This window comes from Pongo abelii, chromosome 13, assembly GCF_028885655.2.
Source record: "Pongo abelii isolate AG06213 chromosome 13, NHGRI_mPonAbe1-v2.0_pri, whole genome shotgun sequence".
In the NCBI taxonomy this organism is placed as follows: Eukaryota; Metazoa; Chordata; class Mammalia; order Primates; family Hominidae; genus Pongo; species Pongo abelii.
Genome location: NC_071998.2, coordinates 41,023,328 through 41,049,892, shown reverse-complemented (window position 1 = coordinate 41,049,892; position 26,565 = coordinate 41,023,328). Strand labels below are relative to the sequence as shown.

Below are 26,565 nucleotides of genomic sequence, written 5' to 3'. Positions count from 1 at the left end.
CTACTAACTTCTGGATTGAGATTTGTCCACACTAGGCTGTCATGATGCATCTACTACTGATTCAAGCATCACATCGGCACATTCTAGCTTATGGATTTTTCTTTTGATGCTGAAGCAAGTGATTCTTGATTTAAATCTCTAGGACATGGCAAGCACTAAAAACTGAGATAAATTCCTAAAATGATATGAAAAGAAATCTAAGATGTTTGAGGTCTTACCAATACCTAATAGTGTTTTAAAACTTAATTAAATTATGCTGACCAAATAAAGATTACACAAAATTGGTAAAGCAGAAATACACAGGTTTTAAAATTCTTCATTCTTTCTGGAAACAAAGAAACATAAAGCCTTAGAAAAGGCTAATACATTTTTTCTCTTTTAAAACAGAAGTTAAAAATAAATTTTAAAAATTAAAGTAAAAGAGGCAATTTAAGTACCATATTAATTTGCACATTTCTTTCATTATTTCCCAATATTTCAACTATACGATGATGATATTGAGAGAATTATGCATTTCTCTATTCTGATATACTTAATCCTCAGCAGACTTCATTATGTTTTTCTTTAGAACAGACACTATCACTTTTAAATATTTGGACAAAGAGTTAAACAGGAAAAACATCTTGATTGTTTTGCACATTTTTATTCACATAGCAGTGCAGATATTTAACTTATCCTTCTGAGTCATAAGTGTTTGTATTTAACATTTCATTCGTTTCTGTCATTTCAGCAAATAACTAATATAAGAAAGAACTCCTTACGCATACTTCTAGAAATGTGCACTTTTTTTTCTTAAAAATTGTCTGCCAATAAAGAACTTTTATAACTCTACAACAAAAAGACAAATAACCCAATTAAAAAATAGTCAAAGAACTTGAATGAATAGATATTTCTCCAAAGAAGAGAAACAAATGTCCAAAAAATACATGAAAATATGCTCATTGTCATTAGTCATGGGGAAAAATACAAATGAAAACCACAAGGAGACAGCACTTTACACCCACTAGACTGGCCGTAAAAAACAAACAACACTGCATGTTCTCACTCATAGGTGGGAATTGAACAATGAGAACACTTGGACACAGAGTGGGGAACACCACACACTGGGGCCTGTCGTTGGGTGGGGGGAGCGGGGAGGGATAGCATTAGGAGATATACCTAATGTAAATACGAGTTAACGGGTGCAGCACACCAACATGGCACATGTATACCTATGTAACAAACCTGCACGTTGTGCACATGTACCCTAGAACTTAAAGTATAATTTAAAAAAAGCAAACGACACAAAACAAAAACAAAAAATAAATGTTGGTGAGGATGATGAGAAATTAGAATGCTAATACATTGCTTATGGGAAGGTAAAATGACACAACCACTGTAGAAAAGAGTTTGGTGATTCCTCAGTAAATTAAACATATGACCTAGACATTCTACTCATAGGTATATAAACAAAAAATTGAACATAAATATTCAGACAAAAACCTGTACATGAATGTTTATAGCAGCTCTGTTCACAATAGGCAAAAGGCGGAAAGAACCCAAAGGTCCATTAACAGATGAATGGATAAACAAAATGGAGGATATCCATACAATGGTATATTTTCAGCTATAAAAAAGAATGAAGTACTAATACATGCCATAACATAGATGAACCTTGAAAATATTATGCTAATAAAAGAAACCAGACACAAAAGGCCACATATTATATGGTTTCATTGATATGAAATATCCCAAACAGGCAAAACCATAGAGACATAAAGTGAATTCATGGTTGCTTGGGGCTCGGGGGCGGTGAGAATGTGGAGAGACTAATGTGGGTATGTGGTTTCCACCTCCGGTGATGAAAATATTCTGGAACTAGATAGTGGTGGTGGTTGCCTAACATGGTGAATGTAGTTAATGCTGCTCAATTGTTCTTTATTTGTAGCCATTTTATTTATTTATTTATTTTTTGAGACAGTCTTGCTTTATCACCCAGGCTGGAGTGCAGTGGTGTGATCTTTGCTCATTGCAACCTCTGCCTCCTGTGTTCCAATGATTTTCCTGCCGTGGCCTCTCTAGTAGCTGGGATTACGGGCATGCACCACCACTCCCAGCTAATTTTTGTATTTTTAGCAGAGACGGGGTTTCACTATGTTGTCCAGGCTGGTCTCGAACTCCTGGTCTCAAGTGATCCACCAGCCTTGGCCTCCCAAAGTGCTGGGATTGCAGGCATGAGCTACCACGCCTGGCTTATTTGTAGCCATTTAAAATGCCTACGATGGTAAATTTTATGTTGTGTATTTTGTGTATTTTGCTCCAATAAAGACAAAATTTAAAAAAATATCTAGTCAAAGAGTCAGGATATTATCCTTTTGGGAGGTCACATATACATATTTATACCACTGCTTTTCAAAAGGATCTTTTTATGATCAGGTGAAATGATGTCCTTTTGAGTGAATGACATACAGCAATTAAAAATGTGCACTAATACTGATTTGGGGCCAAACATGTAACTTATGTGGTTAGACTTCCCAGTCTTAAGTCTAGGGAAATCTTACAGGCTATCAAGACCAAATGTTGTATTTCAAGTCACAGGTGTGGAGACAGGGTAGGATCCAAGTACAGGTTTTCAGAGTTAAGTGGAATTCAGTGAATTCAAAGCCTAGCTTTTCTGATACCAGACATGGCACTTCAGAGAAGTTACAGTAACCTCGCAAGTCTGTTTCCTTACTAGTAAAAATGGAGATATATAATAATGTAATTGAAGGTGACATATGTATTAAGTGAGTTCATATATGAAAAGTGCTTAGCACTGGACTCAGCATATGGTAAACATTCAGTAGGTTAGCTAGTTCTAAGACAGGCTTATAAACATACTTTTTCTAATGTACTCTTTAATAAATTTTTGTGAGGAATTCACCTTCAGTTTGAAAGAAGTCCACTTATCTTGCTTGCCCTGGCAGGATTCTAACTGGGAGGGTGTCTTTTGGCATCCTGACTAGATTCTCATGCAGAGATGGTGATATTTTGATTAAATGAAGTTAACAGTAAAGTGGTCATCTCTCTACTTCTACTCTCAACCCCCATCTCAGCTTTCCCCAAGTATTCTGGAACCGTTTCTGAAGAAGAGGGCAGTTCTAACTTTCAGGGATGTTCTGGTGCCAGCTCAATATGCATCTCCTTATTAATCTTATCAATAGTAAGAAAGTATTTAAAGGGCAAAGAAAGATAAGATTACTACCTATTTGAAGTTTATAAAGAAAGCCAGAAGAAAAAGAAAAAAAAAGAGAACAAAAGATAAAGTAGGTCTTGTTTCTTCAACCACGCTCCAAATTACTGATTTCAAACTGCTCCAAGGACCCAAACTGTTCAGCAATGTGGGCTACACTCCCTCTGATATCCAGCCGACGCATAAAGAAGCTGACATAGAAACTCAAAGGAAATCATGACTCCTGCAAAACAAAAGACAAAGGGTGTACAAAGGATCATCATTCAAGTTGGAAACCTGCTTGATAGTCCCAGATCAGCACAAGGCTTTCCACATCTCCTTGACATTAGTCAGCTGATGTCAGCTGTACTAAAGCAGTTTTGCCAAGGGGTGTGAAGAAAACACTCAAGTGTAAAACGTATTCCTTGATCCTCAAGGAGCTTACAACAGGGCTGGAGAGATTAGCCGTGTAACTGACACTCCAGGGCGGTCAATGAAACGTGACACACGAGTTGGCAGGGGCCTCGAAGGAGAGGGATTTCACAGTTAAGGATCATTTGGGGCTGGGGGCTTGTCAAGGAAGGCTTTAAGAGGTGGGATGTAAGTGGCAGGCAGGGCTTTAGGTGGGCGGGAAATCCAGGCGATCCTGGCCAAGGACTCAGGCACAGGACGTCGGGATGGCCTGCCCGGCGGACCAGCCTTACCCTTTCGGGCCACGGCGCGTGCGTACCCCAACGCTCGCGCTGGGCGCATTGCCCGCGGGAAGCCGGCCAGGACCAGAGAACACAGGACACCGCGGGCCAAGGCGGGAAAAGACTCGCGCATGCGCGGTTCGCCGTTCCGGGCTCGCCGGGTTGGGGAAAGGGAGGTGGAGTTTCCAACAGGGAACTTGACCCGTTAGCAGCCGCAGCCATGGCGGCGCGTTCGCCTCCCTCACGGCACCCTTCGCCCCCAGCGCGACAGTTGGGCCCCAGGTCCCCACGTGTTGGGCGGGGAGCTGAGGTACACGCAGTGCGCAGCGAGGCCTCGGGTTTTGCCGGCGCAGCGCGGGAGGTGGTCGCGGACAAAAGTGATAAAATCTGGGTGGGCGAAGAAGGGTCAGGGGGCCGGCGAGGGCCTGGGGGGGCAGCTCCGGCTCATGCTCCCCTCCTCAGCGCGCCCATGGGGTCCAGACGGCTAGAGGGCATCTCGGTAGAGGAGGCGATGGTGACCCGGACGCAGCTGCTGGAGGAAGAGCTGAGCAGCCTAAAGGAGGAGTTGGCCCTGTGTCAGGTATCGAGGACTCTCTCAGCCCCCCTTTCCCCACCACAGCGGGGCCGGGACCCGTGGGGAGGCGCGCCTTTCTCCCTCTGCCTTAGGACCTACCCAGCCCCGCCCAGCGACACTCCCTGGCGGATGCACACCCTGCTTCGCCCGCTGCCGGGGGCTGGAGGGACGCGGGTGCGCCCGGCTCCCCGACCCCGGGCCCCTGCCCCTTTCCGAACTGCGGCCAGACAGGCTTCGCCTCCGCGCTCGGGTTTGGTTTTGGTCACTTGGATAGTCGCAATCGCATCCTCTCCCCTTCCCCCAAAGCCCAAGTTCTTGGTGGTGACGGTAGCTGATACCTGCCGGGGGCCATGAGTGACATGCAGTCCACTAGTTGAAATGAACAGGAAAGTGTAAACACTTTTGTTAAAGTAAAATCCATCGATGAAGGAGCCTGTTTTTAAAATTTCAAACCCACACTTGGCTTTGTTTTTACCCAGTCAAACTTAAGTTGTAAACACAGACGAGTAACGTTTAGAAAGTCTCAGAGCCGGGAACTTAACAATAGATGATGCTTGGTACTTGTTTATTAACCAGCTATAGTAATTCCGCGGTCCTTGAGTGAGAAATCACATTTTCATGTGATCTTGCCAGTGAAAAACATTTGCTAAATCAATTGCATTAACATTACTTTCCTGTTTGTAGAGTTTTTGTAAGGATGGACTTGACTATACTCATGTTCAAAGAGATTGAATTTTCCTTTAGTTTTGCATCCTTAACATCATCTCTTTTGATTTTACCAGAACCTTTAGATAGGGTTGGGAGATTGGATGTGGGAAACTCACTGAACAGTAGATCTTTAAGTCACTCTGTCTTCAAGGTAGAAACCAATTAGGAACTGCTGAACATCAAAGTAACTTTGTGAACAGTATCATCAGTTTAATAAAACAGTTAATGAAATTCATTCTCTGTCGCCCAGGCTGGAGTGCAGTGGTGCAGTCTCGGCTCACTGCAAGCTCCGCCTCCCGGGTTCACGCCATTCTCCTGCCTCAGCCTCCCGAGTAGCTGGGACTACAGGTGCCCGCCACCACGCCCGGCTAATTTTTTGTGTTTTTAGTAGAGATGGGGTTTCACCGTGTTAGCCAGGACAGTCTCGATCTCCTGACCTCGTGATCCGCCAGCCTTGGCCTTCCAAAGTGCTGGGATTACAGAAATTCATTCTCTCATAGTTTGTTCTGTTGGATTCTTTTGCCCGTTTTATAGGTCCTTGCTGACTGAGTGAAGGATGTAAAAATGGGACCATCTTCAAATTGAATGTGCCTTTGGTTAAACAAGGTTGGGACATTTTATGTGGTGCCCTCTTCGTTTTACCATTTTTCTGTTCTTCGTTGGATAAGGAGCAAAGGGATAAATAAATGACAACAATGAATTGAAGCATTTGTCATCTGCAGACCTCACCCTTTGGGGAGTTTTAAGATGTGAACCCATGATAAAGGCCTTTGATACTCTGAGTCCTAATCTAAGACACTCTTTGGCATATTTTCCACACTTTCCTCCCACTTCTGCCTCCCCACATAGTTAGGCCTTTAGCCGGCTAAAGAGCTAAGATACTTTTTTATGACCGACTTGGTTAAGGAAGTCAGTCTATTGGAAACAGCCTGATGAACCTCTTCCCACAAATACTTACATTCTTTAAAAATGTGGCTCCAAACATGGTGTTGGCTTTTGTGACCTCGGACATATATAGACTAGGAAAATGATTGACATACTCTTGGCAAATGTAAGAATACAGAGATGGTCATAGTAGTCTAGAATGATGTTCTCTTAGATTTTGTAATATTAATACTCTTATATAATTGTAGGCAGTATCCCGCACCATAAAAATCTTAGTCAAATCAGACTCCTGCTCTTGGGGAATCTTGGGGAAAAATAATAATTTAACTCCCAATTGTTTTGTAAAAAAGCATTTAGGTGATTAAATATTCACTTTTATATCTTTTAAAGTATATTCTCCTGCTTATTTATTCAGCTAGAAATCACAGTACCCAAGAATACATAGCATTAAAACTGCTGAAAATTACAACTCGAAGTAAAATTTTGTATCTCAACCTAGTAAGTACACACATATACATACATATATCTTCAGAAAGGATACATACTCTAACACTGTGTGCGCTGATATTTTTTCAGTTCTATTCCTTTAAAAAATGCTGTCCAGATCTAAATTAATTTCAGAACCCAACAATGATTGAGACATAGTTTAGGAAAAAGAACACTGCTAATTAGTCCATGGTCATAAGTAGTAGCTTCATTTAATTTGTTTTGCTTTCACATTCAACTTATGGGAATTCAATGATGTGTGCTTGGTGAAGTTTGAGTAATTCCCCATACCATTCTACATCATTGGAATGCCTCAGAATAAGCATGTAATAGAAAGCAATCAAATGTTTCTCTTAATATCAGCATCTCATCCCACTCTAAGTGATTGTATTATCTAATTAAACTTTAAAAAAATATGGCCCCCTGATTAGCAAGTGAACTATAAATAATGCTTATCTGAAGAAAAAGTGATTAATTTCAATGAGGGAAGAAAAGCTATCTGTATTGGACTTACTGAGGGTAGTAGGTTAGCTTCCAAATGTAGCTTTTTCCTAAGGAATTTTTCAAGGGTGTTCCAAAGGGTAATTTTGCATCCATGACATTTAATGCCCTATTTCACTAATTTAGAACCTAACTCCACTACACTTTTAATTTTGATTACATATTTCAAGAATGTGTTCTGTTTGCGATAAAGCATGCTGGGGCATGTGTATTTGTACATTTATCACCATTTATAGAGTGAGATGAGAAAAAAGTGTTGTGTTTACATAGAAAGAGTAATATGTTTATATAGCATTTATAAAGCTTATTTTTTGGTATCAGGCAAAAATATTGACTAAACCTATAAGCCAGTTTTAGGAAAAAAATTAGGATATTTAAATGAAATATGAAATTAGTTTCATCATTAAAGCTCATCAACTTTAATGGTGAAACCAACTTTTGAAGCAGGCGATGTTGGAATCATATGTGATCAGAGAAGTCAGCCAGTTGTATTTTATGTTAGAAATTTAGATGTGTTGAAACTTCATTTATTCACAAAGAAAAACAAATTTGAGAACTTACTGTGTAATTCCATCAGTTGTTTGTAGCTGTATTCTACTTAGTGAGTCTTTTTGTGAAATTATTTTTCATGCTAATAATTTACTAAGTGGCTACTTGGTGCCATATTTTGTAAGTAAACTCTTGACATCCTTTGCCCTGAGCTCTGATGACCAAATATTTGTTTAGATTTAGGAAACAGTTTCAAGTGTTTGTTGAGTTCATTCCTCCAGTAGAGGTGAATTGAGGGCTTAATATATTGCCAACACTAAATTATTTTTTGTGGGACTAGGTACCCAGTGAAAAATGGCAATTTGGGGTGTCTGTGTTTGTATAGATGGTATCTATTTCCATGTCAGTTGATGAAAGACAAAACCAATCCAATTCCAGGGAAATTTAGACCTAGTATTTAGTATTTAGTCAACTGTTTCATAGCCCAAGTTTAATAAACTTTGTGAAAATGATTAAGAATTTTTATTTTTAATTTTTAAAAATTATTATTTGGTTCTGTTTGGAAGTTCTATAGTGAGAAAAAAGAATTTTTTTTTTTAGATGCCCAGGCTGGGGTGCAGTGGTGCAATCTGGGCTCACTGCAACCTCTGCCTCCCTGGTTCAAGCTATTCTCCTGCCTCAGCCTCCTGAGTAGCTGGGATTACAGGTGCGTGCCACCACGCCTGGCTGATTTTTGTATTTTTAGTAGAGACGGGGTTTCACCGTGTTGGTCAAGCTGGTCTCGAACTCCTGACATTGTGATCTGCCTGCCTTGGCCTCCCAAAGTGCTGGGATTACAGGTGTGAGCCATTGCGCCTGGCCTGAGAATAAATAATTTTATAATGACAGTAGTTTGGGAGGCTGAGATGGGCGGATCACTTGAGGTTGGGAGTTTGAGACCAGCCTGGCCAACATGGTGAAACCCAGTCTCTACTAAAATACAAAAATTAGCAGAGTGTGGCAGCATGCACCATTAATCCCAGCTACATGGGAAGCTGAGGCAGGAGAATTGCTTGAACTTGGGAGGCGAAGGTTGTAGTGCGCTGAGGTTGCACCACTGCACTCCAGCCTGGGCAACAGAGTGAGACTTTGTCTCAAAAAAAAAAAAAGGGAATTTTATAGTGAGTAATGTTAGGTTTTTATTTTTTGTTTTCATTTTATTTGTGACAGTCTCCCTCTGTCACCCACACTGGAGTACAGTGGTGCAATTATGGCTCATTGCAGCTTTTACCTCCTGGGCTCAAAGGATCCACCCACCTCAGCCTCCAGAGTAGCTAGGACTACAGGTGTGCCACCACGCTAGGCTAATTTTTGTATTTTTTGTAGAGATGGGGTCTCTGTCTCCCTGTGTGGTCCAGGTTGGTCTCGAACTTCTGGACTTAAGCCATTTGTCCATCTCAGCCTTATAGAGGTGAGCTACCGCACCTGGCCAAGGTTTTTATTTTTGTTATTTAAAAAGAACATCTTTAAGTGCCTGAAGGAAGGAAAAAATATAAAGAGAATATGAGTGATTGATAATAGTTTCCTTGTATTAATGTCTGGAACAGTTTGGAAACTAGTTCTGTGTTTTTTGGGGGGGACTTTATTTTTTGTATATGAAAGTTTTTTTAGTAATTCTAGGTGTAATCCAAATTGAACATAGTATAGCATTTAAATAACTGGAAAAACTCACAAAACTCATACATAACATAGTTCCACAATCCATTTGTAACATTTTATTGTTCACAAAAGAATTTACTGTTTTTCATATCACCAGACTTACTGTACAGCATGGTGTTATACTTAATAACAATAGATTGTGTACTTGAAAATTACTAAGAGAATAGATTTTAAGTGCTCTCATCACAAAAAAATGGTGGGTGTATGAGGTAATGGTTATGTTTTTTTCTTTGTTTTTTGAGATAGGGTGTTGGTCTGTCGCCCAGGCTGTATGGTGGCATGATCATGGCTCATTGTAGCCTTGACCTCCCGGGCTCAGCAATCATCCCACCCTCAGCCTCCTGAGTAGCTGGAACTACAGGCGTATTCCACTATGGCTAGCTAATTTTTAAGTTTTTTGTGGTGATGGGGGTCTCACTATGTTGCCCAGGCCAGTCTCAAACTCCTGGGCTCAGATGATCCCCTCCCATCTTGACCTCCCAAAATGCTGGGATTACAGATGTGACCCACTGTGCTCGCCCTAATGGTTATGTTAATTAGCTTGATTTAATCATTCTAAAATGTATACATAAAACATTATGTTGTATGCCATAAATATATGCAATTTTAATCTGTTGATTAAAAAATATTAAAAAAAATTCCAGAAGAAGAAATGGGTAAATATATTTCTAATCTTGAAATAGAGAAGGCTTTTCTAACTGGAACATAAAATCCATAAGCCATAATTGAAAAGATGGATACGTTTGAGTATGTAAAATTAATAACTTGCTTTTTCAAAAAAAATCATCATAAATAAGCAACAACAGACTGGGAAGAATATTTCTAACAATGGGTAGACACAAGTCTAATTTTAAGATTTCCTTTAAGTTTCCAACAGCACTTTTATTTCATTGACAGAACTTAGTCATATAACCCATAAGGCAAGAGAGCTTGGTCTGTTACTTGGGCAGAATTGTTTCTGTAACTAAAAAGAGAGAATGGATGATGGAGACAGAAATTGAGATATCTGCCACACAAGTAAAACCAAATCACTAAACATACAGGATTATTAAATGAAATGTGCTGTGAAAAAAAATTGTAACTGGAAAAGGGGTTACTAGAGACTTGGGGGTTTTGGTGGCTGTGATAGTAGTCAGGGAAGAATTCACTTGAGATATTATTTCAGCAAAGACTTGAATGAAGTGAGGGAATACTCTATGTGAAACTGTGATGGATGATGCAGTATGTGCATTGGCCCTGGTTCAAGTGGAGCAAGTAGAATTAGAAAGTCTGTGTGAACAAGGAGGAAAGTGACAGATGAGGTTGGGCAGGTGTATATGGGCCAGGCCATATGGAGTCTTGTAGCCTTGACACAGAGTTTGGATTAGTTTCCTAATTTGATGGAAACTCACTGGAGAGTTTTGAGTTGTAAGGCTATGAGACCATGATAGATAGCTGGGGAAGAGACGGAATTGACTTCGACTAGGGTGATAGTGGTAGAAGTGGTGAGAGTGGTCAGAATTTGCCTGTCATGTAGATAAGGACAGTAGGGTTTATTGATGATTTGAATATGAACTGTGAGGAGAAAAGAATAAGCAAGATTGGCCGGGCACGGTGGCTCATGCCAGTAATCCCAGCACTTTAGGAGGCATGAGGTCAGGAGTTCGAGACCAGCCTGGCCAATATGGTGAAACTCTGTATCTACTAAAAATACAAAAATTAGCTGGGTGTGGTGGTGCGTGCCTGTAGTCCCAGCTACTCAGGAGGCTGAGGGAGAAGAATCACTTGAACCTGGGAGGCAGAGGTTGCAGTGAGCTGAGACTGCGCCGCTGCACTCCAGCCTGGGCGACAGAGCAAGACTGTCTCAGAAAAAAAAAAAAAAAAAAAAAAAAGAAGAATAAACAAGATTGACTTCTAAGTTTTAGATCAACCTAACCCTAACACCTGGCCCACAGGTGGGCCGCATGCAGCCCAGGATGGCTTTGAATGCGGCCTAACACAAATTCTTAAACTTTCTTAAAACATTATGAGATTTATTTTGCAATTTTTGTTTTAGCTCATTAACTATTGTTAGTGTTAGTGTATTTTATATGTGGCCCAAGGTAATTCTTCTTCTTCCACTGTGGCCCAGGGAAGCCAAAAGGTTGGACACCACTGTTTTAGATCTTTGAGTAAATGAATAGATGGCAGTATCAATTTCTGGGAGAGAGAGGGGCAGATTTGTGAGAGGGTAAGGAACCAATAATTTTATTTTGGACAAGTTAAATTTAAGATATCTATTAGGTTTTCAAGTGGAATTATTGAATATGCAGTTGGAGATACAAGTCTGGACCTAAGAGTACGGGAAATGGCTCTAGATAGAAATGTGCGAGTCTCAGTGTATACAGTTGGTACTTAAAATCATGGGCCTGATATGAGGTCACCTAGGGCAGTGGTTCTCAACCCAGAGTGCACAGATTCACTCAAGGCACTTTTAAAACATACTGATGCTTAGCTCTAACCTAAGGCCAATTAATCAGAATCTCTAATTCATCCCTATTTTTTAAAAGCTCCTCAAAAGAGATACTTGTCAGCCAAGGTTAATAACAACTAACCTAGGTAATAAGGACTGAAACTACCCATTGTCCTTTGGATTTGGCAATATAGAGGACCTTGAATAATGATTTTAGCATAATGGTGGTTAGGAAAATCTTATTAGGAAGCATTATAGAGTGAATGGGACATAGGAAATAGACATAGTAATTACAGGCAACTCTTTCAAGGAGTTTTGATAAAAGGGGAGCTGAAAATGGGGCAGCAGGGAGGGAAGTTTCCTTTTAGAGCAAATTTAACTAGATATTTAGCATTTCAACAGTTGCATCCCAAAATATAGGTGATAGAAATAGTAAAAGTGAATGTGGATTATCTGTGTAATAACTTTTTAAAATAAAGCTTTACCCCATTCCTTTAAAGAGAATCAGTTGATGTAATTATACAACTAGGGATCAAGTAATTGTTTTTTCATTTTAAAATTCAATGTAGTATCTTATTTCACTATCACTACAAAGCAATGCATCTAAATTCTCTTTTATTTCTTTAAGGCTGATAAAGAATTTGTATGGGCTTTGTGGAAACGTCTCCAGGTTACAAACCCAGATCTCACACAAGTGGTCAGTTTGGTTGTGGAAAGGTGAGCTCTCAAATTATTTTTTCATGAGTATTTGGTGTGTTCAGTTTGTTTCTCTTCATTATTAAAGTTAGTACTTATCATTAATCTCCTAAAGGGATTCATTTAATTTCTAAATAAATGTGGAGCTGAAAATTAAAATTGTTGGATTTATTATGAAGGGTGCCAGTTCACCAGGTACAGGTAGGCCCTGTTCCTGTTCATATTCTGACATATTTGGAGAGTGTGTAGCTAAGAGATAAAACTGTGTCTTAAATACTGTGTGTGTGTGTCTTGAGCTGTTACAGTCCAACCTTAAAAATTGGCGAAGTCCCTGTTGTTTGATTTATTACTCCATAGACTGCCTCTATAGGGAACTTACTAGACGTGACTCATTTTTCCCCTTAGATAATTGCAGTGTGTAATTGAAAGCCTGAGATGACCTTGCCAGTGTAGAGTAAGTGTTCTGGAATAGGTTAAAGGATTTTACTTAGCACTCCATATTATCCTGTAGGAACTGCCCAGTCATTTAACTGTAGATTGTTGGGCCTCTCCTTGGTTATTAGAAACAGTGGAATGATGCTGGGTTCTCTCTATCAAACATTTGGTATACAGTATTCCCATGACACTTAGCACAGCAATTAAAACACTTGCTTTCCTAGTAAATGGATTTCATTATACTTCTTAAATGAGAAGCTAAGCATATGGATACCTTTTCCTTTTTTAAAAATTAGAATCATGATCCTAAAATCTGAATATCATTTTTTATTACTTGAATTATATTCACCCTTGTAGTCTCTAGTCCTGGGATCATTCCAGTGTTGTCTGAGATTTGACTTGTTAAAAATCTGTGATACATGCCTGAGTATGTCTAATTTTACCATCTTTGGTTATTATGAACACTTAAAATAGTATAATCAGTTTCTTCTCATGTTGCTTCTATGTCTAATTCATCAATCATTTTTTTTCCGTCTGATGATCAGAATTAAGTCTTTTGTTGAAGTAGCTTTGTTACTTCCTCAATCATTTTTGAGATGAAATGTGATCACTCTCAGACTCCCTCTGTTTTTTTAGTAGAATAAGCCTTCTAGAGAAGCCTTGGGACTTCAATTGTCATTTCTGTGATTCTTTATTCTCCTCTCCTTGTATTTGTTATTTTTTAAAACTTTCTAAACCTATCCATAATTTTTACTTTTCTCTTGGTTAAGCGGAAGCAGATATTAAATTATTGTTAGGTCATTTTCCTCATTCTTTGCAATGTCTGTTTTTCGTATTTATAATATACAAAGTATATATTCGTATAACATACAATTTATAAAGAAATGTACATATGTATATTAGACGTAGGTATTCAGAAGTCTTTTGTTGATAAGGTGTAATGAGACATTTTGGAGATTACTGCTTTATAACTATGACTCTCAAAATTTAGTGTGCACAAGTTATACTTGGAGAATTTATTAAAATGAAGATCTCTGAGCCTTTTACCTGATCTACTGAATCTCTAGGGGTGGGATCTAGGTTTAAAATAAAGTTTAAAATAACATTTCCAGGTAATTCTGATGTCTGTAGATTACACTGTGAGATACTTTGGATTTTGAGTTTATTTTTGAAATTGGAAACAATAGTGGCATTTATAATTTTATGACTATGTAAATATTTCCTAGAGAACCATGTAGTATGTTCACATCCATTGAGAAGTGAAAATGATATGCTGAATATTCAACCTATGTCTGTTAAAAAGAATATTCTAAATATCAAGGTCAAATAGATGATCTTTCTGTATAGTCCATTAGTTATCCAAATTATGATCCATTTCGGTCTGTTTAATTTTTAAACCGTGGACTTCCTGGACAGCATTTCCCCCCTGGAATTTCTCATTGCCCTTCTCTTTACTTTTTCTTATAAAGAATGTCTATGTTCTTCGTCAGACATTTGTATAACAGGCTGAGAACATTTTTCCTTGTCCTCTTTGGCTTATGGTATGGATTTGGACAAATTCCTTTCTAAACCTACTCATGTTTGTCATCATAGGTTTTCTTTTCGTTGTACAGCTGAACTTATTACACAGTTTCTAGGATGCCAGATTGTCCTTTTATTTTTTGTTGGATTATTTTCAAGTATTTTTTTTCTCAGAAAGGATGGACAGGTGGTACATTTTCTGACTCCTTAAATGACTGAAAATGTCTTTCTTTTGCCCTTATGCTTAGTTGGCACTTCAGCTGAACATAATATTTTATGTCCATGTATTTTTGCCTTGGATTTTTGAAAGCATAGTTCTGTTATCTAAATTGAGCATACAGTAATGCTACCAAGGAGACCATCAGTGTGATTCTTGTTTCTTCCTAGATACTTGCTTGAAGCTTGTAGGATTTTCTCTTTAGGTGCGCTATTGTGAAATCTCAACATCATCTGTTTATTTGGGTCCTTTGAAAATTTATCCTTCTTAGCCTTTGGTGGGCCTTTCCATTTCAAAACTTAAGATTTTCTTTTGATTGATAAAATGTTCTCATATTTTTTCTTCATTGTATTCTTTGTTTTAGCACTCTGTTAGAGGTTGGATCTTATGGATTTGACCTTCTCTCTTTTCTGTCTTATCTCATGTTTTCCATCTTTTTATCTTTTGTTGTATCTCCTCAGTGGCCTTCGTACTTTTTGTTCCATCAATAAGTGGAATTCTTCTGTTTGCTCTATGCTATGATCTGAATGTTGGTGTCCCTCCAAAATTCATATGTTGAACCCTAATACCCAATGTGATAATATTGATGAGGCCTTTTGGAAGTGATTACATCATGAGGGCTTGGCCCTTATAAATGGGATTAGTGCCCTTATAAAGGGGTTTAAGGAGCCTCCCTTCTCTTCTGCCATGTGAGGATACAGAAGGTGTCATTTACATGGAACAGACCCTCACCAGACACTGAATCTGCTGGTGCCTTGATCTTGGACTTTTCAGCCTCCAGAGCTGTGAGCAATACATTTCTGTTGTTTATAAATTACCCAATCTAAGGTATTTTGTTATAGCAGCCCAAATGGATGAAGATTCTCTTTGATTATTTGAATTTTAAAATTTTAGAAATCAAATTTTTACTTATAAAAATTACTTATTTTTAAATTTTTTCCTTTTTCAAAGTAGCTTTCTTTAATAGAACAATATTTTAATCTTTCTGATTATAATTTTTGAGTTCTTTTCTGTTTCTTGCATTATCTTTGTTTTCTGTTGGGTAACTTCTGTTTGTTCTTCCTAGTCTTTCTCTTTTTTAAATTAAAAAAAATTTACTTGTCTTTCTCTTTGATGCTGTTGATTTTCTTCAAGTGTATAATGAACCTTCACTGCCTTGCTTTGTATAGGTATGTTGCTCATATGGGTTTGCTTTGTGTTTTTTGTATATCTGTTTACCAGAAGGTTTCTCATTTGAATGTAAGGATTGCCTATGGCCTTTTTGTAAGGCTTGGGGAAGGGCCTATCCACAGGCTTTCCTGAAAGGTGTGTAGTAGATAGACTTCATTGTAGTGAATGAGAGTTAGGTCCTTTTAAGTCAGGCCCTTTTCTAATTCTGTTGCTTGCCCAACACTCTGAGTAGGGATCTTTGCCGGACAAATGGTTTTGAATGCAGTTTTTGGCCATTTGATGTAGGCAAATGCTGCAGGTAGCTGTTCTGAACATGGATAAGTGGGAGGCTCAGCTTTTTTTGGTGAATGCTTTCTTCATTAATTGTTTTGATTCCTGTGGGCTTCTGCTCTCTGTACTTACTAATTGGGTACTTATAGCCTTTCTGGGGCCTCTTCTATGAAAAGCAGCATCCTCTTCTGTAAACTTCTATTTAGGTTTTGGATTATAATTTTTCTCCCTCGGTTTATTTGTCTCTATGAGTCTATGCTTCTGTTTTTAAGATATTTGTCAGATTTATAGTTCATTTATGGCTGCTTCTCTTGTTTCCCATGCTGATAAGGATTTATTTAATGTGGTGTGACTTGGGATTGTCCGTGTTGTGTTGTTAGCTCATCCTCTCAGAAAGAAGTATAATATCATTTTTAGGGTTGTAGTATATTCTATTATTTAGATATAGCATATTTGTATTTAACCACTGTAATTTTGTTCTACATTAGGGCTATTTTTAAAAATAGTATAATAATGCCATGATGAATGGCTTTTTGAATAAAGTTTGCCCTGTATTATTGGTTTCAACCGGTTGTGCTACTGACCTAGTGAATAGAGGCTGAGATTGCTAAACATCTTGAAATGAAAAGAATAATCCTGCCCAATTAAAGAATTATACTACTCTACTTCATATGCCAGTAGTACCCATTTGGACTGTCTGTGTAGATGTGTTGTGTGTATATGCTTTACTTTTTATTATGGAGAAATTTTAATTAGATGCAAAGACAGAGAGAATACATTATTGAACACTCATGTGTACCCATCACTCACCTTGAACAGTTATCAACACACGGACAATCTTGTTTCATCTATAAACCTCTATTCTCTCTCTCCTTCTACCACTAATGGATTTTGAAGCACATCCTAGATATCATGCTATTTTACCTACAATTACTTTAGTGTTTACAGACAATTCTAGTTATTAACAGTAATGTTCTGTAAAGTCACTACAAATACTTAATTAGCTAACACTGAACTATTACTCCTAGAGGAAGTAAGGGGTTAGGTTCCTGTGAGCCTCTGGTCACAACAATTTTGTCAACTGATCAATACATAGCCTCATTTTATGTGTGTTTCTGTTTAAAGATACTTCATTTATTTTTGATTCATTGACGTTGAACTCTTGGCCAACAGCACTGTTAACTCATGCCTGAACAAAACTTATCTAACACATTGTTTTCTCCCTATGGCATGTCACAACCTTCTTATACTTAGGAACACTAGCCAGCACTTAAGCACTGTGCTTGATGATCATTTGAAGGACTGAAGTCATCAAAAACAAGCACCAAAATGTGACAAGTGTGGTACTAAATAAACCGTGAAAAGGAAACTTGTGTTTATAGTATAAGAGCTGAAGCAGAATGTCACCTTATTTGACATCAGTTGGAAACGTGGGTTGTGTGACTCAAATTTTTTGCCACTTTGTGTGTACCTGCAAATGACTACAATAGTGCCACAATTATTTTTTTTATTTTTATTTTTATTATCATACTTTAAGTTCTGGGTTACATGGGCAGAATGTGCAGTTTGTTATGTAGGTATACATGTGCCCTGGTGGCTTGCTGCACCCATCAACGTGTCACCTACATTAGGTATTTATCCTAATGTTATCCCTCCCATAGCCCCCACCTCCGACAGGACCCAGTGTGTGATGTTCCCCTCCCTGTGTCCATGTGTTCTCGTTGTTCAACTCCCACTTATGAGTGAGAACATGCGGTGTTTGGTTTTCTGATCTTGTGATAGTTTGCTGAGAATGATGGTTTCCAGCTTCATCCACGTCCCTGCAAAGGACATAAACTCATCCCTTTTTATGGCTGTGTAGTATTCCATGGTGTATATGTGCCACATTTTCTTTATCCAGTCTGTCATTGATGGACATTTGGGTTGGTTCCAAGTCTTTGCTATTGTGAATACTGCCACAGTGAACATATGTGTGCATGAGTCTTTATCGTAGAATGATTTATAATCCTTTGGGTATATGCCCAGTAATGGGATTGCTGGGCCAAATGGTATTTCTAGTTCTAGATCCTTGAGGAATCGCCACACTATCTTCCACAATGGTTGAACTAATTTACACCCCCACCAACAGTGTAAAAGTGTTTCTATTTCTCCACATTCTCTCCAGCATCTATTGTTTCCTGACTTTTTTTATTTTCTTTCTTCCTTTTTTTTTTTTGGAGACCGAGTCTTGCTCTGTCGCCCAGGCTGGAGTGCAGTGGCGCGATCTCGGCTCACTGCAAGCTCTGCCTCCCGGGTTCATGCCATTCTCCTACCTCAGCCCCCCGAGTAGCTGGGACTACAGGCGCCCACCACCATGCCAGGCTAATTTTTTGTATTTTTAGTAGAGATGGGGTTTCACCATGTTAGCCAGGATGGTCTCGATCTTCTGACCTTGTGATCTGCCCACCTTGGCCTCCCAAAGTGCTGGGATTACAGGCATGAGCCACTGCGCCCGGCCTGTTTCCTGACTTTTTAATGATCACAATTCTAACTGGCGTGAGATGGTATCTCGTTGTGGTTTTGATTTGCATTTCTCTAATGACCAGTGATGATGAGCATTTTTTCATATGTCTGTTGGCTGCATAAATGTTTTCTTGTGAGAAGTGTCTGTTCATATCCTTTGCCGATTTTTTGATGGAATTGTTTTTTTTCTTGTAAATTTGTTTAAGTTCTTTGTAGATTCTGGATATTAGCCCTTTGTCAGATGGATAGATTGCAAACATTTTCTCCCATTCTGTAGGTTGCTTGTTCACTCTGATGATAGTTTCTTTTGCTGTGCAGAAGCTCTTTAGTTTAATTAGATCCCATTTGTCTATTTTGGCTTTTGTTGCCATTGCTTTTGGTGTTTTGGATATGAAGTCTTTGCCCATGCCTATGTCCTGAATGGTATTGCCCAGGTTTTCTTCTAAGATTTTTATGGTCCTAGGTCTTACGTTTAAGTCTTTGATCCATCTTGAGTTTATTTTTGTAAAAGGTGTAAGTAAGGGGTCCAGTTTCAGTTGTCTGCATATGGCTAGCCAGTTTTCCCAACACCATTTATTAAATAGGGAAGCTTTTCCCCATTGCTTGTGTGTTTCAGGTTTGTCAAAGATCAGATGGTTGTAGCTGTGTGGTGTTATTTCTGAGGCCTCCATTCTGTTCCATTGGTCTATATATCTGTTTTGGTACCAGTACCATGCTGTTTTGGTTACTGTAGCCTTGAAATGTAGTTTGAAGTCAGGTAGCATGATGCCTCCAGCTTTGTTCTTCTTGCCCAGGAGTGTCTTGGCTATGCGGGCTCTTTTTTGGTTCCATATGAACTTTAAACTATTTTTTTCCAATTCTGTGAAGAAAGTCAGTGGTAGCTTGATGGGGACAGCATTGAATCTATAAATTACTTTGGGCAGTATGGCCATTTTCACGATATTGATTCTTCCTATCCATGAGCATGGAATGTTTTTCCATTTGTTTGTGTCCTCTCTTATTTCCTTGAGCAGTGGTTTGTAGTTCTCCTTGAGTAGGTCCTTCACATCCTTTGTAAGTTGTATTCCTAGGTATTTTATTCTCTTAGTAGCAGTTGTGAATGGGAGTTCACTGGTGGTTTGGCTGTTTGTCTGTTATTGGTGTATAGGAATGCTTGTGATTTTTGCACATTGATTTTGTATCCTGAGACTTTACTGCAGTTGCTTATCAGCTTAAGGAAGATTTGGGCTGAGACCATGGGGTTTTCTAAATGTACAATCATGTCATCTGCAAACAGAGACAAATTGACTTCCTCTCTTCCTATTTGGATACGCTTTATTGCTTTCTCTTGCCTGATTGCCCTGGCCAGAACTTCCAATATTATGTTGAATAGGAGTGGTGAGAGAGGGCATCCTTGTCTTATGCTGGTTTTCAAAGGGAATGCTTTGAGTTTTTGCCCTATCAGTATGGTATTGGCTATGGATTTCTCATAAATAGCTCTTATTATTTTGAAATATGTTCCATTGATACCTAGTTTATTGAGAGTTTTTAGCATGAATGGGTGTTGAATTTTATCGCAGGCCTTTTCTGCATCTATTGAGATAATCGTGTGGTTTTTGTCATTGGTTCTGTTTATGTGATAGTTCTGTTTATGTGATTACATTTATTGATTTGCATTTGTTGAACGAGCCTTGCATCCCAGGGATGAAGCCAACTTGATCATGGTGGATAAGCTTTTTGATGTGCTGCTGGATTTGGTTTTCCAGTATTTTATTGAGGATTTTCGCATCGATGTTCATCAGGGATATTGGCCTGAAATTTTCTTTTTTTGTTGTGTCTGTGCCAGGTTTTGGTATCAGGATGATGCTGGCCTCATAAAATGAGTTAGGGAGGAGTCCCTCTTTTTCTGTTGTTAGGAATAGTTTCAGAAGGAATGGTACCAGCTCCTCTTTGTACCTCTGGTAGAATTCGGCTGTGAATCCGTCTAGTCCTTGACTTTTTTTGGTTGATAGGGTTTTAATTACTGTCTCAATTTCAGAACTTGTTATTGGTCTATTCCAGGATTCGACTTCTTCCTGTCTTAGAATTGGGAGGGTGTATGTGTCCAGGAATTTATCCATTTCTTCTAGATTTTCTAGTTTATTTGCATAGAGGTGTTTATAGTATTCTCTGATGGTAGTTTGTATTTCTGTGGGTTCAGTGGTGATATCCCCTATATCATTTTTTATGGCATCTATTTGATTCTTCTTGCTTTTCTCCTTTATAAGTCTGGCTAGCAGTCTGTTTTGTTGATGTTTTCAAAAAACCAGCTCTTGCATTCATTGAGTTTTTGAAGGGTTTTTTGTGTCTCTATTTCCTTCAGTTCTGCTCTGATCTTAGTTATTTCTTGTCTTCTGCTAGCTTTTGAATTTGTTTGCTGTTGCTTCTCTAGTCCTTTTAATTGTGATGTTAGGGTGTCAATTTTAGATCTTTCGTGCTTTCTCTTGTGGGCATTTAGTACTATAAATTTCCCCTAAACACTGCTTTAGCTGTGTCCCGGAGATTTGGGTACGTTGTCTCTTTGTTCTTATTGGTTTGAAAGAACATCTTTATTTCTGCCTTCATTTCGTTATTTACCCAGTAGTCATTCAGGAGCAGGTTGTTCGGTTTCCATGTATTTGTGCAGTTTTGAGTGAGTTTCTTAATCCTAAGTTCTAATTTGGTTGCACTGTGGTCTGAGAGACTGTTTATTATGATTTCTGTTTGTTTGCATTTGCTGAGTAGTGTTTTACTTCCAATTATGTGGTCCATTTTAGAATCAATGTGATGTGGTGCTGAGAAGAATGTATATTCTGTTGATTTGGGGTGGAGAGTTCTGTAGATGTCTATTAGGTCCCCCTGGTCCAGAGCTGAGTTCAAGTCCTGAATATCCTTGTTAATTTTCTGTTTCATTGATCTGTCTGATATTGACAGTGGGGTGTCAAACTCACCCACTATTATTATGTGGGAGTCTAAGTCTCTTTGTAGGTGTCTAAGAACTTGTTTTATGAATCTAGGTGTTCATGTATTGGGTGCATATATATTTAGGATAGTTCACTCTTGCTGCATTGGTCCCTTTACCATCATGTAATACCCTTCTTTGTCTCTTTTGATCTTTGTTGGTTTAAGATCTGTTTTATCAGAGATTAGGATTGCAACTCCTGCTTTTTTTTGCTTTCCATTTGCTTGGTAAATATTCTTCCATCCCTGTATTTTGAGCCTATGTGTGTCTTTGCACGTGATATGGTTCTCCTGAATACAGCACACTGATGGGTCTTGACTCTTTATCCAATTTGGCAATCTGTATCTTTTAATTGGGGCATTTAGCCCGTTTACATTTAAGGTTAATATTTTTATATGTGAATTTGATCCTGTCATGATGGTAGCTGGTTGTTTTGCCCATTAGTTAATGCAGTTTCTTCATAGTGTCGATGTTCTTTACAATTTGGTATGTTTTTGCAGTGGCAGATACCGATTGTTCCTTTCCATGTGTAGTGCTTCTTTCAGGAGCTCTTGTAAGGCAAGTCTGGTGGTGACAAAATCCCTCAGCATTTGCTTGTCTGTAAAGGACTTTATTTCTCCTTCGCTTATGAAGCATAGTTTGGATGGATATGAAATTCTGGTTTGAAAATTGTTTTCTTTACGAACATTGAATATTGGCCTTAACTCTCTTCTGGCTTGTAGGGTTTCTCTATAGAGAGATCTGCTGTTAGTCTGATGGGCTTCCCTTTGTGGGTAACCCAGTGTTTCTCTCTTACTGCCCTTAATATTTTTTCTTTCATTTCAACCTTGGTGAATCTACTGATTATGTGTCTTGGGGTTGCTCTTCTCGAGGAGTATCTTTGTGGCATTCTCTGTATTTCCTGAATTTGAATGTTGTTCTGTCTTGCTAGGTTGGAGAAGTTCTCCTGGATAATATCCTAAAGAGTGTTTTCCAGCTTGGTTCCATTCTCTCCGTCACTTTCAGGTACACCAATCAAATGTAGATTTGGTCTTTTCACATAGTCCCATATTTCTTGGAGGCTTTTTCCTTTTTATTCTTTTTTCTCTAATCTTGTCTTCTCTGTTTATTTCATTAAGTGGATCTTCAATCAATGATATCTTTTCTTCCGCTTGATTGATTCAGCTATTGATACTTGTGTAGTCTCCACAAAGTTCTCGTGCTGTGTTTTTCAGCTCTGTCAGGTCATTTATGTTCTTTTCTACATTGGTTATTCTAGTTAGCCATTTGACTGACTCTTTTTGAAGGTTCTTATCTTCCTTGCATTAGGTTAGAACATGGTCCTTTAGCTCAGAGTTGTTTGTTATTACCCACCTTCTGAAGCCTACTTCTGTCAGTTCGTCAAACTCATTCTCTGTCCAGCTTTGTTCCCTTGCTGGCGAGGAGTTGTCATCCTTTGGAAGAGGAGAGGTATTCTGGTTTTTAGAATTTTCAGCCTTTTTGCACTGTTTTTTCCTCATCTTTGTGGATTTATCTTCCTTTGGTCTTTGATGTTGGTAACCTTTAGATGGAGTCTTTGAGTGGATGTGCTAATCCTTTCTGTTTGTTTCTTTTCCTTCTGATAGTCAGGCCCCTCTTCTGCAGGTGTGTTGGAGTTTGCTGGAGGTCCACTCCTGACCCTGTTTGCTTGGGTATCACCAGTAGAGGCTACAGAGCAGCAAAGATTGCTGCCTGTTCTTTCCTTGAAAGCTTCAACCCAGTGGGGCACCTGCCAGATGCCAGCCAGAACTCTCCTGTAGGAGGTGTCTGTTGGCCCCAACTGGGAGATATTGACAGGTGAAGCCAGCTGGGCTTCTGGGTTGGGTGGGGACTTGGAGAATTTTTCTGTCTAGCTAAAGGATTGTAAACACACCAATCAGTGCTCTGTGTCTAGCTAAAGGTTTGTAAACACACCAATCAGCACTCTGTAAAAACGGACCAATCAGCACTCTGTAAAATGGACCAATCAGCGCTCTGTAAAATGGACTAATTAGCAGGACATGGACGGGGCCAAATAAGGGAATAAAAGCTGGCCACCCGAGCCAGCACGGGCAACCTGCTTGGGTCCCCTTCCATACTGTGGAAGCTTTGTTCTTTCGCTCTTCACAATAAATCTTGTTGCTGCTCACTCTTTGGGTCCGCACTACCTTTATGAGCTGTAACACTCACTAAGAAGGTCTACGGCTTCACTCCTGAAGTCAGCGAGACCACGAACCACTGGGAGGAATAAACAACTCTGGACGCGCCACCTTTAAGAGCTGTAACACTCACTGCGAAGGTCTGCGGCTTCACTCTTGAAGTCACCAAGACCATGAACCCACTGGAAGGAAGAAACTCTGGACACATCTGAAGGAACAAACTCTGAACACACCATCTTTAAGAACTGTAACACTCACCGCGAGGGTCCGCGGCTTCATTCTTGAAGTCAGCGAGACCAAGAACCCACCAGAAGGAACCAATTCCAGACACAGTATCTCCTAGTCAGTATACATGGGAGTCAGGGACCCACTTGAGGAGGCAGACTGACCCTTAGCAGAGCTCGAACGCTGTGCTGGGAGGTCCGCTGCTCTCTTTAGAGCTGTCAGACAGGGACGTTTAAGTCTGCTATAAGCCCCTGACTGGGGCTGCTGCCTTTTTATAGAGATGCCCTGTCCAGAGAGGAGCAATCTGGCAGTCTGGCCACAGCAGTTTTGCTGAGCTGCAGTGGGCTCTGCCCAGTTCGAACTTCCCAGCAGCTTTGTTTACACTGTGGCCGTAAAACTGCCTACTCAAGCCTCAGCAATGGTGGACGCCCTTCCCCCACCAACCTTGACTGTCCCAGGTAGATCTCAGATTGCTGCTGCCCTGGCAGCGAGAATTTAAAGCCAGCAGATCTTAGTTTCTTGGGCTCCGTGGGGGTGGGACCCGCTGAGCCAGACCACTTGGCTTCATGGCTTCTCTCTCGCTTGCGTTCTGGGCGCCACTAGGGTATGGAAAAAAAAAAAAGCTCCTGCAGCTAGTTCGGTGTCCGCCCAATTGGCTGCACAGTTTTGTGCTTGAAACCCAGGGCCCTGGTGGGATAGGCACTGGAGGGAATTTCCTGGTTTGTGGGATGTAAAACCGTGGGACAAGCACAGTATCTGTGCGGGAGTTCCTCGGACTGAGTCCTTCATGGCTTCCCTTAGGTAGGGGAGAAAATTCCCCCACCCCTTGCGCTTCCCAGGTGAGGTGGTGCCCCACCCTGCTTCGGCTAGCCCTCCGTGGGCTGCACTCACTGTTCAGCGAGTCCTAGTGAGATGAACCGGGTACTTCAGTTGGAAATGCAGAAATCACCCACCTTCTGTGTTGATCTCGCTGAGCTGCAGACCAGTGCTGTTCCTATTTGGCCATCTTGAATCTCAGTAGTGCCACAATTATTGAGTTTCATGTTAACAAATAAATTGTATTGAGTAGGCCAGTTTACAAATTCAGAATCCATGAATAAGGACTATCTCTAAAAGATAAGGGGTGTTTTAACAGAACCATCGTATCATCATCATGCTTTGAATTCTATAATTATTCTCTATTATAATTAAATATCTAGTCCGTTTTCACATTTCTCGGATTGTCTAATACCTTTTTTAAAAAAGGTTGGTTTGTTCCTAGGAGGATCAAACATGCATAGTCTACCTGCTGAATATATAGGTTCATTTTTTTCCTCTTCCATCTTTCTCTTACTCTTTTTTTTTCCTTGCAATTTATTTTTGGAATAAATTGGGTTATTTGTTCTGTAGAGTTTCCCCAAATCTGGCTTATTGTAGTACTCTGTACCCTATAGTTGCCATAAATAGGAGCTTATTTAGATTCATTTTTGATATTTTGGCAAAAATAATCTTTTTAGATGTTACTATTTACAAGGCTTACTGTGGAGATTTTACAGGTTCAGTTCCAGACCACTGCAATAAAGCAAATATTACAATAAAGCAAGTCACACAAATTTTTTAGTTTCCCATTGCATTTAAAAGTTATATTCAGAATGATTTATAATTGAAATAATAAAATAGAATTGAAAGCACTCTATATTAGCTAACCTGTGGACTTAATCCTTTGGGAAGCAATGTAATTGTGTAAAGTCGCAATTAATGTTGCTAGGTACAAAGTTGTATTTAAATTTGTAATTATGTAGAACTGATATCACACTATGTAGAAAGATACTGGAGGCTGAAGTGGACGCCACAACAAATAATATTAGTAATAACACTGTCTACTGTCTCCTCGATAGAAAATAAAGAACAGAAGGAGAATGCAGCAAAACTCATTGGGGTCTTGGTTGAGTGTTAGTGTTGTTCATTGGGCAACTTCAGCCATGTTTTGAGAAGACTCTTTTTCTGATACCATTTGGCCTGAATCCCCATGCTTCAGTCATAGTGTCATGACTTACCATGTTTCAAAACCATAGCCTAATATATTTGCTGATAACAATCAATACGTACCAAATATTAGTAATGATTTATCTTTTTCCATTAGAGAGGCTTCAGGATTATCCTTTGCTAATACCATTACTTTTTACTAAAATTTCATGTACTTTCCTGAGTGAGAAGATGTCTGAAGAATGAGAAGGTTGAAGCAAGGTGAAGGTAGAGAAAGGGGGTGGGGTAAGAGGAAGAAAGAAGAGAAAAGAGCATTTCCTCAATGTGAAAGTTAATTTTAATTGTCAATTTGACTGGGCCATCAGATGCCCAGATATTTGGATTAACGTTAGTTTTGGATGGGTTTGTGACAGTGCTTCTGGAAGAGATTAGAGTTTGAATTGATGAACTGAGTAAAGCAGACTGCCCTCTCCAATTTGGGTGGCCATCATCCAGTCATTTGAGGCCTGAATAGAACATGAAGGCTGAGGAAAGTTGAATTTGCTCTCTGCTATGATAATATGTCTTTGCCAAGCATGCCAGACATGTATGTCATATTTTTTACTTAGTACTTATTTGTGAATAAGTGTAAGAAAATGATCGCTTATCAGTAGTGCATAAATTTAGATTCAGGAAGGATAGTGATGCAAAGCAACCACAGGTTGTCCACATGGGTAGCTGAGATAGTGACACCTTTGCTTTCTGAGGGATCAGTGTTCACAAACATTGTTTTAAGCACAAAATTATTAAAAAATA

At 39.3% G+C, this 26,565-nt stretch overlaps 1 protein-coding gene across 8 annotated transcripts in view; it reads left to right on the top strand.

Annotated features, from left to right (window-relative positions):
- The first annotated feature begins 3,967 nt into the window (after positions 1-3,967).
- Positions 3,968-26,565, top strand: part of CNTLN (centlein) — a 352,032-nt gene continuing 329,434 nt past the window's right edge. For 4 of the 8 annotated variants that reach the window (XM_054519817.2, XM_024252705.3, XM_024252704.3 and 1 more), the window contains exons 1-2: positions 3,968-4,462; positions 12,283-12,371. In XM_054519817.2, coding sequence (XP_054375792.2) covers positions 4,103-4,462; positions 12,283-12,371 — 449 coding nt within the window. In that variant the 5' untranslated portion in view covers positions 3,968-4,102. The remainder of the gene's footprint in view (positions 4,463-12,282; positions 12,372-26,565) is intronic. The other 4 variants (XM_063714190.1, XM_024252706.3, XM_024252707.3 and 1 more) reach the window with 3 other exon arrangements.